The sequence below is a fragment of the Henckelia pumila genome, chromosome 2, assembly GCF_033568475.1.
Source record: "Henckelia pumila isolate YLH828 chromosome 2, ASM3356847v2, whole genome shotgun sequence".
NCBI lineage: Eukaryota > Viridiplantae > Streptophyta > Magnoliopsida > Lamiales > Gesneriaceae > Henckelia > Henckelia pumila.
The window spans coordinates 9,784,494-9,802,718 of NC_133121.1; the positions used below are offsets into that span (position 1 = coordinate 9,784,494).

An 18,225-nucleotide genomic window follows, 5' to 3' on the forward strand; every position below is an offset into this window, starting at 1 on the left:
ATCTATATCTATATCTATATTATTTATTTTATTATATATATATTATATATTATATTTATTTATATTATATTATATTTATTTTTATTATATTCCGTTTATCTTCTTCTATATCTATTCTATATATCTATATTCTATATTCTATATCTATATTATTTATTTTATTATATATATATATATATATATATTATATTATATTTATTTATATTATATTTTTTTATTATTTATTATTATTATTATATATATAAATACACCACTTTTCAATTGTGAATTTTCTTATATGTCTTCCAGTACTATTTAGTTTAGCAAGTTATTTTTTAATATGAGTTAATTTATAATTTCATTGTCTATCTTAGCTAATGAGTAATTATTAGGACATTAATAGTTATACATTGAATTTCTTTCTACTTTTTCCTTCTTTAAGGTTCTATATATACATGACTTTACTATAATATTTTTTCTCAAATTATTATTAGTTTGTGCCATTTTATGTATTAGCTTAAATGGTTAGTTAATATTTCCATACTAACACATCGATTCTTCATACGAAAATTTAGTTAAAATATGAAAATTACTCTCTGCTTGGAATTAAATGCATGCGATAATTTTGATGCTATGTTGGTTTCCTTGGTTTAATAGTTTATGTTATCAATGGTTCGTGTTTGTTTTCATTTCTTCTTCTTCATCTTGTTTTTTTACAGTTCGGCTGATCTATAGAATATAATTATCATTTTCACAAAATTATGAGATTATATTAGTTCTAAGGATTTCTTTTGATAGTTATTTTGAGCTCTTTCAAATTATATATTAATCTACAATAATTTATTTAGTTTAATTACATTTACATTTTTGTTGCATTCAGTTTTTTAGGATCTCAATTTATTTTAGCCCCTATATGTTTGCTTATGTAGCTTAGAATGAAAATTATTTTCTGCTTGTGAATTAAATGCATGAGATAATCATTGATATTATATTGGTTTTCTTGGTTTAATAGTTTAAGTTGTCAATGATTTGTTTTTGTTTCCATATCTTCTTCTTCTTGTTGTTTTTTTTAATATTCGGCTGATCTATAGAATATAATTATCATTTTCACAAAATTCTGAGATTATTTTAGTTCCAAGGATTTCTTTTGCAAATTATATATTAGTCTATAATAATTTATTTAGTTTTATTACATTTACATTTTTTGTGCATTAATTTTTTAGGATCCCAATTAATTTTAGCGCCTATATATTTGTTTATGTAGTTTAGACTTGGCCACGGTTCGGATCAGGGTCGGACCGCCGGGTTCGGTTCAGCAAAAGACCGACCTTTAACCGACCTGCCTATGGCCGATTACGGTCCGGTTCATGGAACCGGCGGTTCCAGTTCGGGTTCAGATCCCGTTAACCGCCGGTTTTGGGTCCGATCCGACCCTTGTATTTTTTAAAAATTATTTTTAAACAAATATTTAAAGAATAAAAAGTGAATTTTAAAAATATAACATTGCACAATTAATCTTATAAAAACTCTATCAAATATTTCATTATCTTAATAAAAAATATATTACATTTATTCAATAAAAAAATATATAACATTTCAACTTTTAACATTTTATATTAAAAATATATATTTTATTTTCATTATATTCAATCACATTCACTCACATTTCATTAAATATATTTTTTTAAAAATGGGTTGACCCGTCGGTCGACCCATCCCACCCGGATGTTCGACGAGTTTGTCACCCGTAAACCATAACCAGATCGCCTAATGATCAGTCCGGTCACATGTACGAGTCAAACTCGTTGATCCGGTTAACCTGCCCGTTGACCACGGCCCATGGTTCGGGTTAGACCCGGCCCTTGGCCATGTCTGATGTAGCTCTATTTAAGAACACATTAAATATCTAAAATTTAGCGGATTAATCACCAAATGTAAATTTTTATTTTATAAATAATTTTTTCATATAAAAAAATTTTGAATGGTTCTTTTCCGTGAATAAATGTAACTTTGTTCACTTATGTATCTTTCTTTGTTGTCTTATTTATTTATTCATTATATATATATATACAGAGAATTTTTAGCCTCATTTTTAAATAACAAAACTGTTAATATTGAATATTACATATTAACTAAATCATGATTATTAATAAATAATACATTATTATTATTATAACTACAACTCAACGGAATGTAGGTATGAACAAATGATTGTCACTATCACGTCCAAATTTGTTATGAAAAAATTGTGGGATGGAGTGTGGCTGAAATAATATATTGATTTGCTTTCGGATGAAATACTTTTATTTGTAATCGAATATTTATTTGTAGTAAAATTTGATTAGTTTGATTTATTTCAACTTTCTTCATAGAAAGATAAATTAATGAGAAAGTTAAAAAAAAATAAAAATTACTTTCTGCTTGTGAATTAAATGATTGAGATAATCTTTATAATTTTTTTTAATCAAGATAATTCTTACAACAAATATGAATTCACAAAAACTCCTCTGAAACAGATTTATAATAAATGAACATATATGATTTATGGTCAATATGTATTTTTATCTACTATGTTTTGATCTATTTAGATCTATAATCAATACTTGTAAACATGATGTTATTCAAATGATATTAGATATTTTCTCAATCTCATGATTATATTTTCTATTATTATTCACCCACGTTCATCATCGCACGTGTTCATTCCTAGTAATAATAAATATTTGGCTCCCACTTTTATGTAAAAAATTATAATTACACGGACATCGTCACATAAGTGTCAACAATGATTGTGCAGCAACACATCGAAATCCTATATTTACATCTTTTTTAGGGCAATAGTACCTTCAGGATGATGCCAATTTTCATATATAACACATGGTATCCTTCTTCATTATAATTTGGTATGCTGGAATAAGACCAGGAGAGTAAATGAAAAAATTAACATACCGAATTGTTGGAGGCATAATTATTACATTATGTTAATTATCAGAGGGTACATTTATTAGACGTTAAAAATGTGACTGAGTCAATAACAAAACAAGATTATTTTTATTTTGATAACTGGTTGTGGGATTTGCTTGGACCTGGACCGGGAACAGGAAGACCATGGTAGCCTGGAAATTTTCTCCACCAGCTTCGAAAGGCCAGATAACATGGCTAAATGTAGTCTCAGTCATCATCAAGACGTACAATCGTCGGTATTTGGCCATGATTAACAAAGTCGATCTTGTTCAATCTCAAACAGCAAAGGACTTTTTCGGGTAATTCTTCTGGTTTTTGTGCCTGTTTTCAAGAAAAAGGCTTCAGTAGCAATTCCAGGAAAAAAGAGAGAAATAAATGGGAATGAGTGCTGGTTTGATGTGTTGAACCTGAATGGTCAATCCCAGATCGAGTATCCCATTCTTCAATCGTTCACGAAATGCATCAAGTCCCTTTCTTGCTATAAAGCTGAAGCGATGGATATCAAGATCGACTTCAAAGTAATTAGGACCCTGCATAATACAGGAAGGCGAATATTGGTAAGCACCATGATACAAGTATTGATGATTGTCTTCCTTTCTTTAGAAGACTTTTGTCACCTGATAAAACTCGTGCTGAGGACGAGAAAGAACAGGTTTCTCGTTGTAAGCATTCAGAAGTTTTCTCTCTGTCGAATTTGATACAAGGTCTTCTGGATTAGCCACCCCAACCATGATTTTTAGCCTCTCTCTGAAGGGAACAACTGATTCTTTAGCAAAACCTTTAACCTTTTCCATATCATCGTCGATCAATCTCTGGAGCATAAAAGCATTGATTTCAGTAGAAGAATCAAACTCAATTAAACTTCAGACCCTTGGGATTTTCTAGCATTTATATAAGTGAATAAATCGATATAGTTACCTTGATACTTTCCTGAAACTGGGGAGATACGTCTGTCTCAAAACTTTCCGAAAGTTTAAAATACAGGACAAGGTTTAAGCCCTCTCCATCACCATCGCCAAGAAACATGGGTGCCGGATAAGTGGGCAGCTGCATGATGAAATTTATATCAGATTAAATTGGCCTTAACCAGAAACTTGGAAGCTTAAACCGGGCATCAAATTACCTGAATGTTAACAATTAGAAGTGGAGGAATTTTCCCATCTGCTTTTATAGAGGGTAACTCGAGATGCTGCGCAATGTGGTTAATTTTCCTTGGGGACGTGAACAAATCAACACCAATGGGAATGTAAGGACAAACATTTGGTGCAGGAGACTTTTTCTTATCTCTGCAATGCATTCAATTGTCAAGAAATTGATGAAATTTTGCTTGAATTTTTTTAGTGGCCGACGGATGGAGGAAAAAAACGTACTTGAAATAGTTGTCTCCACGGAGCTTAAAGGTCGAGGGCTCAATTTCAGCCCATGTTCCTGAAGTTGGCTTCACCTCAGAGCAACATGGAATCATTAGTCCCGCTCTTGGACGATAAAGGTACTTTGTGGCTGCACCTGTATAGACCAAATTTGCTTTCGGGTTAAGTGAGATTGAGCTATTCAATATAAATGATGTGTAGAACTCAGCATTTTGTGGCTGCACCAAAATCAATAGTTGGTTGTAACTATACAATGCAAATCTCTTGAACTGTATAGTAGTGCAAATATCACTGACAATATAGAGGATTGTTGTTACGTAATATTTTATCATGGTACAATAAATAAAAAAGTACTCACGAAATTCATTTGTTTCTTCTCCATCAACAGATTTCCTCTTGAAGGATAGCCTGATGACCGTTGTTGATTTCTTTCTTTGAGATTGTTGTCCTGAACTCGAGGCAAGGTTGATCTTGTCATTAAAACTTACTGAGGGAACCAACCGAGGAAAGACGGACTTCAACAAATCCTGGGGAGTTTTCTCGTCGCCATGGATTGTGTCATCTTTTATCCCATTAAAACTCACGAAAGCCCGATCCAAGTTTTTCTTCTTCCTAGTACCAGGTTCTTCACTCTTCACAAAACCTGCAAGTTCTTTTCCTTGTGTATTTACAAAAGTAAGTCCCTTCAAGTCCTTGACTCCATCATTGCTTAAGAACTTCTCGGTTCTACAATGTTCTACTTTCAGATATTTTTCATGGTATTCTTTGAAATTACGCTGCTTGTTATCCAAAAAGCATGATGAAGTTTCGTACTGAATAACTGGTACATTTGGAATGTGGGGGAAAAAATCTGCAGAACAAGAATTGACAGGAAGAACAAAATAGAATTATTTGAGAATAAACTTCAAAACAGACCAGCAAAATATCTTGGACATGAACGCCAAAGCCATTGGTTACCAAACGAAAAGGTATCAATTTTTTTACCTCCATGTACACTGCTAAAGTCATCATCTGAGTCAGACTCTAGTATGCTAAGTGTGTCGAACCAGGCATCATCCTGGCTAACTCCTACAAAAGCACAAATATATCAAATCATTTTCAAGAAGGTAAATATATCTTTAGTCAAACTAACTTGATAGTTCTTGTTGCTCAAGCTATTACTGGCAGACATAAATAAAATGAGAAGCTAGTATGACCAAAATGTGTGAAATAAAAAAGAAACCTGATATTTTCTTCTTTTTTTAAACTCTTGATATCAATTGTTAGCATGGATCTTTTTGTCAAAATAAAAAATTCAATAATCAAGGACATACCATTAGCATCAATTTGACTGTGGTGCCACTGCAACTGAGTGAGATGGAACGTGGAATTGGACACCTCCGATCTTCTGCAGGTGGTAGTTGTGTGAACAAACTCACTCAGAGCAAAATCCGTCACCCGAGCTCCAGCATCACTAGCCCTTTTTCTGTTTCCATCCGCAACATTATTGACATGATGCTTTTTGGAACGGCCACGATGCTTCTTCCTCACTTTGGTGATCTTCAGTGATTTACCAGTTGAAGCTGGAATTGATGCGCAAGCACCCATTATGATAACTCGGTTCTAAATCTGTGCAAAACCATAAGCGGAATTTAATGATATACTATGTTACATAATACAGTAGAACTCCAAGTGCTTTCAGTAATATATAACAAGTGCCAAAAATGGCACTTTTCAACTTCCAAGAAAGAATCAATTTTAACCGTCAAAACCATTTCCTAAATTATAATTTTCAAGTTTGGTCTAATCTAAACTAGTATGAGAGAAACACTTTCTGTGTGGCATCAACCATTAGATACATGTAAACATGTGTGGGTTCTACATTAAATACCATGAGGTGGCCTACACGTCTAACAATATATGCTACAAAATGAATTGTTCATCTCGATTTAATCGGCATTTCTACTACCATCTTAAGATAGGACATAACTTTCCATAATTTGCAAGATAAGATACATAAAGGTGGAAATTTCTAGTAGTACAGCTGCAGATAAAGCAATAATTCTTGTTTCTTGTATTATTTGTTCCACCTTCGACAGCTATGAAATGAATTAATATATCTATTGACACTTAGGACTACCGTGATCATACCTCAACACAAGTTAAGCATTTTAACCAGTAGTTGAACCTGTGGGTCCCCTTTCTTATGGTTACCACAATCTTTTCAACACAAAGAGTGATCACCTGTATGCTCCACTTCTCCTTAGGACCTGTATAGGTGTCAAAAGAGAAAAAAAAAAATCAGTTGATTTCAGGAAGAGATGGATGTTAGTCACAAAATCCACATAACGTCAAAAGTCCAAATATGTTAAGGGGAAAACCATGGAGGTTAACGTTAGCCATCTCTACATGATCACAGAAAATTTAAAGAAAAGCTCAACAAAAAATTTCTAGAAGACTTGATTTTAACACACCCTATTGTGCACAGCTTGTATTCTCTTGTATTCTGATCTTAAGAATGTGGAATCCATTCTACATTATTGGATGTGACAGGGCTTGAATTCGAGACCTCTACCAGATCGTACTTAAAAAAAATGTAAACTATTAAATAACACATTGAGTGAGTTCCCAACACATACAACTTTTAGAATTGCCTTTTTGCAAGTGTTCTGAAGTTCTAAAAAAGAAAAAGGAGTGGGTGAAAATGACCAAGAAATGCCACTTTCTAAGATCAAATAAGAATGAAAAAGATAACAGGACGATGCAAACAAAGACAACTTCCCAAATGGACTGGGTGGAGCCCGGGCTAGCGGCCAGCAATTACAGTCGACTCCTCAAACGCAAAACTAATTAACTTTCGTAAGTAATTTTTCCAACATTGAGAGTTTTGCCCATCCACGATACCATATGCCCACACTCCCAGTTAGATTTCCTTGTGCTAATCTAGATATAGTCCATATGGATCCTTATCATATGATCAATACAAGACAAAACACAAAAAAGCCCAAGAAAAGAAAATTATATGGCTATGGGTGTCCCCCTGTATAATGAATGCAGCACACTACACAATAATACAAACACAACAAAACTAATAGTCACCATCAAGAACGTATAAAAATAGAAACGCACCAAATCATTCAAGAAACTGGAAATGTGAAGACAAATCCACAGCTCACAAGCGACAAGAAGCGGAATACATAAATTGCTAAACAATGTTATCTCAAGATATATAATAAACCCAATTCAAAAGCTGTAAATCAACAAGAATCGATTTTTCTAATTATAAAAAAAAAGTAAGAAAATTTATTAAATATCATCAAAGAAAAGCTTACACATTTTCTTGGAAACCCATTAATCATAGACGTAAACAAGATCATACATACGCGTGTAACCGAAAACATTTCAAGGAAACGCGTACACAAACAAAATACATACATAAATACATACATACGCGTCCAGACCCGTATTTATATACGTACATTCAAAAGGAAACAGCGGAAAAAAAAAAAAAGGCTTCCTGGTGTGCCCCTCTCCCGGAAGGATATATACACAAAGATGGAGAACAATTTGCAGAGCTACGAGAGAGAGAAATGGGTCCGACGTTGTCGGATCCAAATAACAATTCGAATCCTTTTTTCGCTTTTTTCTCCAATAACGAGTGTTTTCTCTTTATAGATTTTCTGTGTTCATACAAAATGTAAATGAGGAACAAAGCAAGAAAATTAGGAGGTTGCTTGTTTGGTGTGATGCCCCACTTTTTTCTCGTTGTTATCGTTAAATATTTATTTCTAACAAATGTCCTTGTAATATATATCTAAGTTAGCCCGAAGAATGCATTGTCTTCTTTCAAATTTTTTTGATGGATAAAAAAAACAACATAGGACTGAATGCATTGTGTCTTCTTTCAAATTTTTTTGATGGATAAAAAAAAATAATATAGGACTGAATGAAACAATTGTTGTTTTATCGAAAGTTATTGTCATTGATTATGGTCGTATGTAATAATTAAACATGTGGCATTGTTTATGAAGTTACTGAAACGTTTGTCATTTTATCAAAAATTATGAGTGCTAAAAGCAATTCGAATAACATGTTTCAATAATTTTTTTAATATGATCAGCAATCCAAATAACATGGTTGAATAGTTTTTTTAATATGAATAATTATTGTTGTCAATTGAAATCATGATTTTAAACTAGATTTATGTTGATTATAAATTAAAGGACTTTTATAAAATAAAAAAAAAAAAGATTGGTTTCTTCATACACGGGTCGACATGTTCTATTTAAAGAGTGGAAAGTAATATTTTTTATATAAAATATAATAATTTTTTCGTTTTTGTTTTTTTGTTTTGTTTTGTTTTTAAAAATAAATTTGAGTTTATTTTAGTCTGTAACTTGATATATTTCATACGGATTTTAAATACAACGACAAGTATACTGCATGATAAAAAAATTTACTTTTATACTTATAAATACAATCCATATATATAACAATGTTTTTTTTTCCTTTTTTTCGGAAAGATCCATATAACAATGTTTATATTTATAAGATGCTGTTTGGTTCGTAATTTATTTAACAGCACAAAAATAGATAGACCGTATATTTTAAATTTGTTGATTATTTATCGGAAACAAATATGCATGATCAGTTGTAATGGGATTAGCTCGATATTTTAATCAGTAGTAAAAAAACGACTATCATTATAAAGTATAAACCACTTTAGTTTTTAAATTTAAGATCATAGATGGATAATTGAAAATATGAGTTTTCTAGATTATTATATATTTTGAATGAAAAAGTAATTTTAATAATTCTTTTTTTTAATGTATATTTTTTTAAAAAAATTAAATGTATATAAACCTATACCCGCCCCATCTCATTTCTAAACCAACCCTGAGGACGTAAAAACTCGACAGGTTTGGGTCTCGTATGGGTTCAGGTTGGACCCGTTGATCTATTATATTTATTAGCTGCAGTGGCACACGCATAGACGCTATGCGTGTGTAACTAATAAAATGTGATAGTATCAATTGTAGAAAAAAATTAGATAGATGATACGAAATCGAAAAAATTCACTATAATGAATCATAAAAATTTGACTGAGATATGAAAGATAAAAAAAAAAAAAAAAAAAAAAAACAGTAGCAACACACCCTTTCATTGGAGAAGAAACTTACTATCTTTGCTTGATATTTTGGCTATATTGGAGGATTGAATTCTTTTCTACTTTGTGGAAAAAAGTTGGTATGGAGACATGAGAATGTGGGAGAGTGAGAAAAAGTTGTTGTGGAGAGATGCGAGGGTGGGAGAGAGAATGAAATAGGGAGATGAAGGTAAAACGTGAGAAAATAGTTAAAGTGTGGGTAAAATGTGGAAAAAAAACATGGTGTTTTTTTGTCATACCAAATACGGTTATTATATATCTCTCAAGTATTATAATATAGTATAGATAGTATAGATATTTATATGTTTAAAATATTTTTAATCTCAACACATACACAATTGAAAATTTTTAAAATCAATATATTCATCAAAATTATATTCAAAATATAATATTTTATTAACAACAAATGATGAGAATATTATAAATTATTAAATTATAAATTAGAGAATTTATTATTTCATATAAATATATTGTTGGTAGCATTTTTAAACGGAATATATTCCTATTAATTGAGTTTTGAAAAACTTATATGCTCGCTCCGATTGCGTCAAAACATCTTGAATCACACGCACATTGACTTTGGCAATTTGATTTGTTCGAAAAGTCTTAATTTATTTATTCCAAGAAAAGTTTTAATGTACCATTATTATTTTTTGTTCATGTGAGAATCCAAAACATGTGGAATTTCTAGGAATTTTCGATGGGAGAAGACGTCATGTGATCCACAAGATCTTACTTTCAAAGCTCGCCTTCAAACATATTATTTCAGCTTTTATATAAATAATATAGTGTATATTAATATAATCTATATAATATTTTAATTTAAATATAGTTTCGATGGGATACATTTTAATATATAAAAAAATTTAATATTATATTACATAGAAAATTCTATCATTCCATTATATTAAAAAAAAAACCTTTATTATTTTAAATTCACTAAAATACAAAATTATCTCGATCTTTTCCACATTTAATTGTAATACTTGTTTTACTTTTATCTAAATATAAAAAAAATCATACTCATAAAATATCATAAACTAAGAATAGCTAAAACTATCATATTTAAATTGATTATTAAAATCTCAAGAGCAATTAATATAAAAGGTTTTAATATATATAAATACGGTTTTGTCTATGCGATCCAACGGCTCATAATGTTCATGTGAACATCTCAAATGCAAAAAAATATGAACCGTTAGATGCAGCACATGGACACTATTCATATATTAGTCTAACATAGACTTTGCAAATAAATACATCGTGTAACAAGCGGATATGGATGGATAAATATATTATAGCTCCATAACAATGACTTATTAATGTGCAATCTACGATCCCCGCGCTCAATAATATGAAAAACAAAAATAATATGAAACCATGTTAGATAGTGGCAAATTATTGAAGTTAGTGGGGCACACAGAACTCGAGTGGGTTGTTCCAATTATTCTTATTATTTTTTTGAATCAAAGTTTTAATTTTTTTTTTTAAGTCGGTAGAGTTTTACTTGTAATCGAATTTTGAATTTGAGACATCGTTTTAAATTTAAAAACTTAATTTCATATCATTTATATTGATACAACATCCGCTGTAAATTCATTTAATAAAACGTATACAAAAAAATTTTATGAAATGATATCACATATAATAAAAAAAACCATGCAAGATGAAATTTAATCAATCGAATTATTTTTTATGTCTAAAATAAAATTTTTTTACCATAGATATATATCATTATCACTTCAGACTTGCTCTAAAATATAATAAGTTAAATCTTGGATTTGTGATCCGATGACACCACCAAACTCCATAAACCAAGACTCCTCGAAAACCGGGCAACCAATCAATAACATTGAATATAATGCCTCGTGGGGTTATGCCCAACACATATTATATATATATATATATATATATATATGTATGTATACCTTATTATTGTGTGGTTTGATTGGGATTGTAATTATTACTGTCGCTTTTATTTGTAATTGGCAGTGTTGGGGTTCCTTTTTGCTGTTTAAAGGTGGAATTCACTGCACTTTTGCACTATCAAAGTTCTCCACGACATTCCAAATTTGTATGTGTGTGATTTTCTGATTTCAAATGTTGGAAATCATATATTAAAACGAAAGATATCAAATGTGTATTTTATTTTGTTTTATTTTTGTTTTAAAAATATATAAAAAGATAATTATTACATGCAATGAGTTTGTCAAGACACAAAGATATATAATCATCGTTCGATGTAGGGGTTTCGATGTAGGGATGTAAACGTACCGAAAGGTTTACGAGCTATTCGGAGCACGACTCGATAGAAAGCTCGTTCGGTAAGCTTATCGAGCTGAGCCCGAGCTTGATTTTGAGCTCGACAATTTTCACGAGCCGAGCTTGATCTTAAGGAAGTTCGGCTCGTGAGCTCGCGAACATGTTTGTTAATAGGCTCGGGAGCCCGAGCTCGGGCTCGGGCTCGTTTAGGAGGCTCGCGAGCTCTAACTTGGGCTTGGCTCGATTCAGAGGCTCACGAATATGTTCATTTAATTTATGTGACTTTATCTAGTTTGAGTTTGAGTTTGAGTGGACAAATAAAAAATATTAATATTAATGCAAATGACATGATTGTAACATAATATTTTGTTGAAATAAGAATGAATTTATAATATATAGGATGTATCCACAATTTGTATTTTTTATTTTAACTTTAAAATTATTGTATTAAAATTCTCTCTTAAAAACACAATAAATAAAATATTTATATGTACAATATTACTAATGAATGACAATTCAATCAATATATTTTTTAAGAACTAAAATAAAAATTTTATTTAAAATGTCTTATGAGAATAATAACTATATGTGATAGATGAATGATATTAAAAAATTTCAGTTAAAAAAAGTTGTGAAATTATCTAAATTAAATTTTTTGAGTTAAAATTTGTTAACTCAATATATGTATATGTGCACAACATTTTAATAAAGTTATATAATATCATTAAATAAAATATTTCATATACGGGCAGATCGTATCACAAATAATGTTTATATCTCATTATAAAAAATAATAGTGTAGTGGTTTTTTAAAAACATTTTAAAATAAATATAATTTTTTTTTAAATCTAAAAATATATATTATAATAATTAAGCCACATAATAAAGTTTTATATACTTGTGAAATAAGCATTGACAGTGTTGATTTTCTTCAAGGGTAAATGCTCGAAACTTGGGTTTAGGATTTTTAGTTGGGAGCTTCAGATTTTGTTTAAAAGATATAAATAATTTTGAGTTTATTAATTATTTAATCGTGTGGTGAAACTTTTGGAATTATGAATACAATCGTGTACTATATATCATAGGATAGTGCACATTGAACTTGTAAAATTTGAAAGCAGTCGAATGATTATGGTTGAAATTTGCATCTAGAATTTGAACTATAATAAATTCGAAGATTTCAAAATATATGATGACTTGAGCAGTTAGTAATGATGTTGTAAATTCATAAAGATCGAAAACTTTGATAAATGAAATTGGTGGATTTTTCGAATTGGGCTGTGTTGAAGATTGAAGTTTTAGATAATGGTAAGCTTATAAGTCAAGTTATAACTAGTCAATTTGATCGAAAAATTATAATCGAAAAAAATAATCAAACTTGCGCTATGTTATATGTCTGACGATCCAGAAAGAGAGCTCGCTAACAAGCCTGCTTAACGAGCTCACTTAATGAGCCCGAACTTCCTTAACAAGTCTTGCTTAACGAGTGCAAAAACAAGCTCACTAACGAGCCTGAAACGAGCTCTCTAATGAGCCTGAAAATGAGTCGAACTTGATCCAATCTCGTTTAATATGATAAACGAGCCGAGCTCGAGCCGAGCCTGAGCTTTTATATATACTTAACGAGCCGAGCCTGAGCCTTATGATAAAAGCTCGGATCGAGCTCGAGCCCTTAATTCTGTCAAATGAGCCGAGCCCGAGCCTGATACTGTTCGGCTCGGCTCATTTACATCCCTAATTCGATGCTCACCACTTGGTAATGCAGTAGAGATTCATCTTAATTGTGAGTTAAGTGTCACCTTAAACGACAATAAATAGAAAATTATGGATGAAAAAAGATACACGACTCAAATTATCATATAGCTCAAACAAAACACAGGATAAACACAAAGATTTGAAAATAATAGATGTCTCCTTATACAAAAAATGTTGCCTTCAAGTTTCTTTAACAAGAAGTTATAATTCGTTTTATGTATGGATGGAAGAATTTGAGTGGATTTGGTTTCAAATTAACGTCTCAAATTGTATCGATTTGGTTCAAAATGAAAATGAAAGATTTCAATTGTATTGTGTTAACTAACTAGTTAAGTACAATTTTATGCTTATAAGACCATCTCCAGTGGCACACAAAAATAGTGTGCTGCTGTAAATTGAAGCAGAAATCTTTTCCAACAGCTAACTGCATTTTGGTGTTATTTTTGTGTTGTGATTTGTGAACAGTGGAGTTGCACTGTTCAAAACAGTATATTTGTTTTTTTTTTTATTTTCATTTAGTTTCCTTTTAGTTTTGTTATTTTATGGTTTATTTGTTTATTTTATTATTAATTTTTTTTTGGTTTTTTTTTTGATAATTTTTATATTATTTGTATTTTATGTATTTCAGTTTTTTGAAAATGTGTAACTGTGTGTTTATTGAATAATTGTGTTATGCAATATTATATTTTAATTTTGTTGTTATTTCATTCAACTTCAAAAATGTTATTTAATAAATTATATACAAATTCATATAATTTTTAATTAAATTTACCAATTAATTTATATAATAAAAATAAATTATAAAATATATGTAAAAATAAAGAATATTATGGAATATTCTTTTGGTGAAGACTGCTGGACATGAAATATTATTTGCACTATATTTAACACAATAATAGTGTAAATATTGCACTATTTTAGTGCTAATGGCTGGAGATAGTCTTATAAGTTTCAAATTCACCATTTAACTTAGGTGGTATTTGACCAATACTACCTTACCCATTTCAAATCGATGAATTTAAAATTGTTTCACGAATCTAAATCCATTCATCCTATTATTATTATTATTATTATTATTATTTTGGATATGCATCCATCCCAATTTAACCGTTCATAACAATGCCAACTTAAGTACTGGTAGCTGGCCCATGGCCCATGCTCTTTAAGAATGGCATTGTATTGGTTAAATACTTTGGGCCACATTATTCAGATCTTAATTCAAGGCCCAAACGTTTTGCCAATAAGGCTCGGCCCATATATATTTCTCCGCTTGAAAATCTAGCAATTCGACTGGACCGGCTAAAATACGCCGCCTTCCTTATTTGCTCAACTTTGTCTGCGTGAGACATCAACATTCTGCTCTTCGCGGCGGCGGCGGCGTTATAATCGTAATACGAGGTTAGATTCCATCATGAACAATTGCATTTTAATGTCTATTGTTATTATGATGTGTTTGGATGCCTTCTGGATTTGATTCTGAAGCTTACTGGCCACCGGTCTGAAATTGAATTGTAATGGTTGAAAAAATGAGGGATTTTGTGCGTAATTGTTGTTTAATTGACATGATTCGGGATTTCGGGGGTGGAAGCGTGTGTGTTTCACAAATTTGGTGATATTCTGATGATCTGATCAGCCAACCTCTTCATTTGTTCGCTTTCAGTACGATATTAGCTTTAAATTTGTTTAACACGTGTGCCTCGCATGGTTTTTCAGTGTCCTTTGCTGTTCTTGGCTCGATAAAAAAAAATTTCTTTTTTTTGTTGGTATTGAGTTCGCATGATTGATGTCAATTGGTGAATGAAAGTAGAAATCCGGTTGTCTCTCGCTCAATGTTATTGAGTTACTGATGTGCTTGCTTCATGGGACAGTTCTCTTTTGTTAGCATTCGAGGGTCCTTTAGAAATTTTTTACATTTTCAACCACTATTATTTTTTTAGCAACTCCGGAATTATACACGGTGATCCTGATCTGGGAAGTATAATAATGGGTATTCAGTGTAGGTCTTGAATCTTTGCAAGAGTGAAATTCACAAGTCGAACTAGATCTAAACGACACATCTTTCCGTTTTTCTTGGGAAATGGGGCTTCGATTGTTTTATCTTAAGAGATGTTCTGGGGATAAATATAGAAAATCTTAGATCACCGAATCTATTGATTGATGTCAGGACGTGCTTTCCTTTTCTTTTAGTTTCCAGGGATATATCATTAATCTATTCAATGTTTTTTGATGTCGTTTTTTTCGTGGATGATGAGAAGGTAACAAAATCATTATTTTTGCTTTTCTCTTCCGGTTGTGTCATCCTGAAGCTGTGTTACACAACCACGTAGCGTTTCACAACTACTAGTTGATAATATGGCTTCTAGACGAAATGTCAACTATAGTCGTCTTTCTGTTGATGAAGATGATTATTACGATGATGGAAACAAAAGTCAACATGATCCGAGATTCAACTACACTCCAAAAACCTTTGATAAGATTCCTTGGAAGTCCATCCTCCTGGCGGTTTTCCTACTCCTCCTTGGATGTCTGCTTCTTTTGCTCTCACTCTTCATCTTCATGGGTCACATGGAAGGGGAATCATCTCAAGCATATGGCCTCTTAGGACTCGGATTCCTTACCTTCCTTCCAGGTATCTTAAGACCTCATTTTCATCCTTTAATAGCTATGTTTTGTCTTAACGCTGGTCAGATTATTTTGTAAGATAAATATTGTCTTCCTTATGTTTGGACTACCTTTTGATGAACTTTACATCCATGGGGTATCAAGTACTCCTTAGAATCATCATTTCTCTAGATTTTGACTCATGTATTCTTCATCCTTATCTCCTTGGTTGATTTAGCGACTGCGCAGTCTATGTGTTGCCTCTTACTTCACAATTGCAGGATTCTATGAGACTCGAATAGCGTACTATTCATGGAGAGGCGCCCAAGGCTATCGCTTTTCATCAATTCCTGATTATTGAGCCTTCTGCCTCTTCGTCCCATTTCGACATGGCGTTTATCTTCCCATTTCGACATGACGCACACGCATCTGAAAAACATAGACTAAGTGTATTATCCCATAATAACCAAAAAAATATTTGCTCGTGTTTTGTTTGCTACAATATGGTTGTGTACAAATGTTGTTTTATTGAAATTTGAAGTTTATAATTATTTCATCACAAAATAGTATAGCATTTAAAACACATTTTTTTAATCCGATAGTAGTTTTTTTATTTCTATTATTTAGAGTGTATTAAGATTGTGTAACGTTGTACTGTTGAACTTTTGATCATTTAGAGCATATTAAATTTTTTTAAAATAATTTTTTGTACTCTCTCAGTTATGTGTACTTTTACTTGCGGTTAGAGCATATTAAATTTTTTTAAAATAATTTTTTGTACTCTCTCAGTTATGTGTACTTTTACTTGCGGATCTAACCACTGACATTATATATATATAATACATGCGGATATTTGCTAAACTAATAAACTATGCCGGAAAAAGTTAAAAAGTTCGCGGATATATTACGAACTACACATTGTTCAAACAATCAATACATATTACAACAAAATAATTATAAATATTTCGATATAATTATTCGTATTTTTATATAAAAAAATTTAACTTTTAAGTCCAATAATATTACTGTATAAACGTTCACAAGAGTGTTAGATATATTTCTATCTCTATAAATCTTTCTGTTATATTAAATGTGTGATCACACCAAATTGATACTAGGAATGTCAAAATTCAACCCAACTCATCAACTCGACATGAGTCGACCCAAGAATTATCGGATTAGAGTTGAAGATTTTTTGGTTCGGGTCAAATCGGGTTGACCCGAAAGCTAACCTGAAAAAATTAATCGAGTTTGGGTTGAGTTCGGGATGACCCAAAAAATTTTATTATTATTATTTTTATATAAAATTAAGAAAATATTTGCTACATTTTTATGCATTGTATGTTTGAAAAAAAAATTTATTGTATATTAAATTATTGATATAATAGATTTTCGTCATTTAATTTTTATTTTGTATATTTTTTTATTTTTTAAAATAAATTTTTATTTTTTGTAGTAAGTATATTTTAAATTTTTTACAACTAGACTTTCAAATTTAAATTATATATAAGCTTAGATTTTGTTATTATGTGATTAAATTAAATATTACTATTATTATTGTGTGTTTTGAATTTTTATTTAATTATTTTTAAAAAAAAAATCGAGTTGATTCGGGTTGATCGGGTTAGTCGGGTTAGCCGAGTTTGTGTTTGGGTCGGGTTTGTGTTGAGAAATTTTTTTTAAAAAAATCTCCAACCCGACTCACTCGAATTGACACCCTAATTGATACGTTGGTGTAGCCTCTTTGTTTGTTGTTTTGTTTTTATTTTTTACAATTATTTAATATTTTTTATTTTTTATAATTATTTAATAAAAAACAGATTGTACAAGAACATAACATATACGTAAAAACATACTATATAAGCAAGTAACGTGTGCAATTCGATACTAATCTATACTTGTATATCAAGGGGAGGGATGGAAACCGACAATTGGTTTCATTCACTGTTTATTTATTTTTTTTATTTCCAATTTCAAAATTTTCAAAATACCCCAATGTTTGGTTTTGTCTTGTTTTGAAAACAAAAACATTTATTGTCTATAATTTTAAAAATTAAAAAAACCGATTGTAAAAACATGTAACATATACGCAAAAATAAACTGTAAAGTGTTGTGTGCGTCAAGATACTAGTACTATATTAAAATTTT

At 30.7% G+C, this 18,225-nt stretch overlaps 2 protein-coding genes across 6 annotated transcripts; one reads left to right on the forward strand and one right to left on the reverse strand.

The window, feature by feature from the left end:
• Positions 1-2,905: 2,905 nt before the first annotated feature.
• LOC140880010 (uncharacterized) lies at positions 2,906-8,108 on the reverse strand. Of its 5 annotated transcripts, none has more exons than XM_073284047.1 (11): positions 7,772-8,108; positions 6,444-6,562; positions 5,627-5,921; positions 5,298-5,381; positions 4,672-5,163; positions 4,314-4,449; positions 4,067-4,229; positions 3,862-3,990; positions 3,561-3,755; positions 3,351-3,473; positions 2,906-3,264 (listed from the first exon to the last, which is right to left on the reverse strand). In XM_073284047.1, exons 3-11 carry the CDS (start codon positions 5,898-5,900, stop codon positions 3,151-3,153), a joined length of 1,710 nt encoding a protein of 569 aa, XP_073140148.1. In that variant the 5' UTR covers positions 5,901-5,921; positions 6,444-6,562; positions 7,772-8,108; the 3' UTR covers positions 2,906-3,150. The 5 variants fall into 5 exon arrangements, with proteins under 5 accessions (XP_073140148.1, XP_073140150.1, XP_073140149.1 ...); XM_073284049.1 differs by lacking the exon at positions 7,772-8,108 and adding an exon at positions 7,422-7,572; XM_073284048.1 differs by lacking the exon at positions 7,772-8,108 and adding an exon at positions 6,767-7,354.
• Positions 8,109-14,781: 6,673 nt separating this feature from the next.
• LOC140883719 (uncharacterized) lies at positions 14,782-16,747 on the forward strand. The gene is made up of 3 exons (XM_073290297.1): positions 14,782-14,874; positions 15,783-16,105; positions 16,359-16,747. Exons 2-3 carry the CDS (start codon positions 15,829-15,831, stop codon positions 16,436-16,438), a joined length of 357 nt encoding a protein of 118 aa, XP_073146398.1. The 5' UTR covers positions 14,782-14,874; positions 15,783-15,828; the 3' UTR covers positions 16,439-16,747.
• The last annotated feature ends 1,478 nt before the right edge of the window (positions 16,748-18,225 follow it).

What these genes read in the sequence shown, in the direction of transcription:
- LOC140880010 (XM_073284047.1), bottom strand. Translation starts at nt 5,900, where the DNA reads ATGGGTGCTTGCGCATCAATTCCAGCTTCAACTGGTAAATCACTGAAG. An exon ending in CAGTCAAATTGATGCTAATG is followed by an intron (nt 5,382 to 5,626) that starts GTATGTCCTTGA and finishes GTGCTTTTGTAG; the next exon opens with GAGTTAGCCAGGATGATGCC. An exon ending in CGTGGAGACAACTATTTCAA is followed by an intron (nt 4,230 to 4,313) that starts GTACGTTTTTTT and finishes AATGCATTGCAG; the next exon opens with AGATAAGAAAAAGTCTCCTG.
- LOC140883719 (XM_073290297.1), top strand. Translation starts at nt 15,829, where the DNA reads ATGGCTTCTAGACGAAATGTCAACTATAGTCGTCTTTCTGTTGATGAA. An exon ending in ATTCCTTACCTTCCTTCCAG is followed by an intron (nt 16,106 to 16,358) that starts GTATCTTAAGAC and finishes TCACAATTGCAG; the next exon opens with GATTCTATGAGACTCGAATA.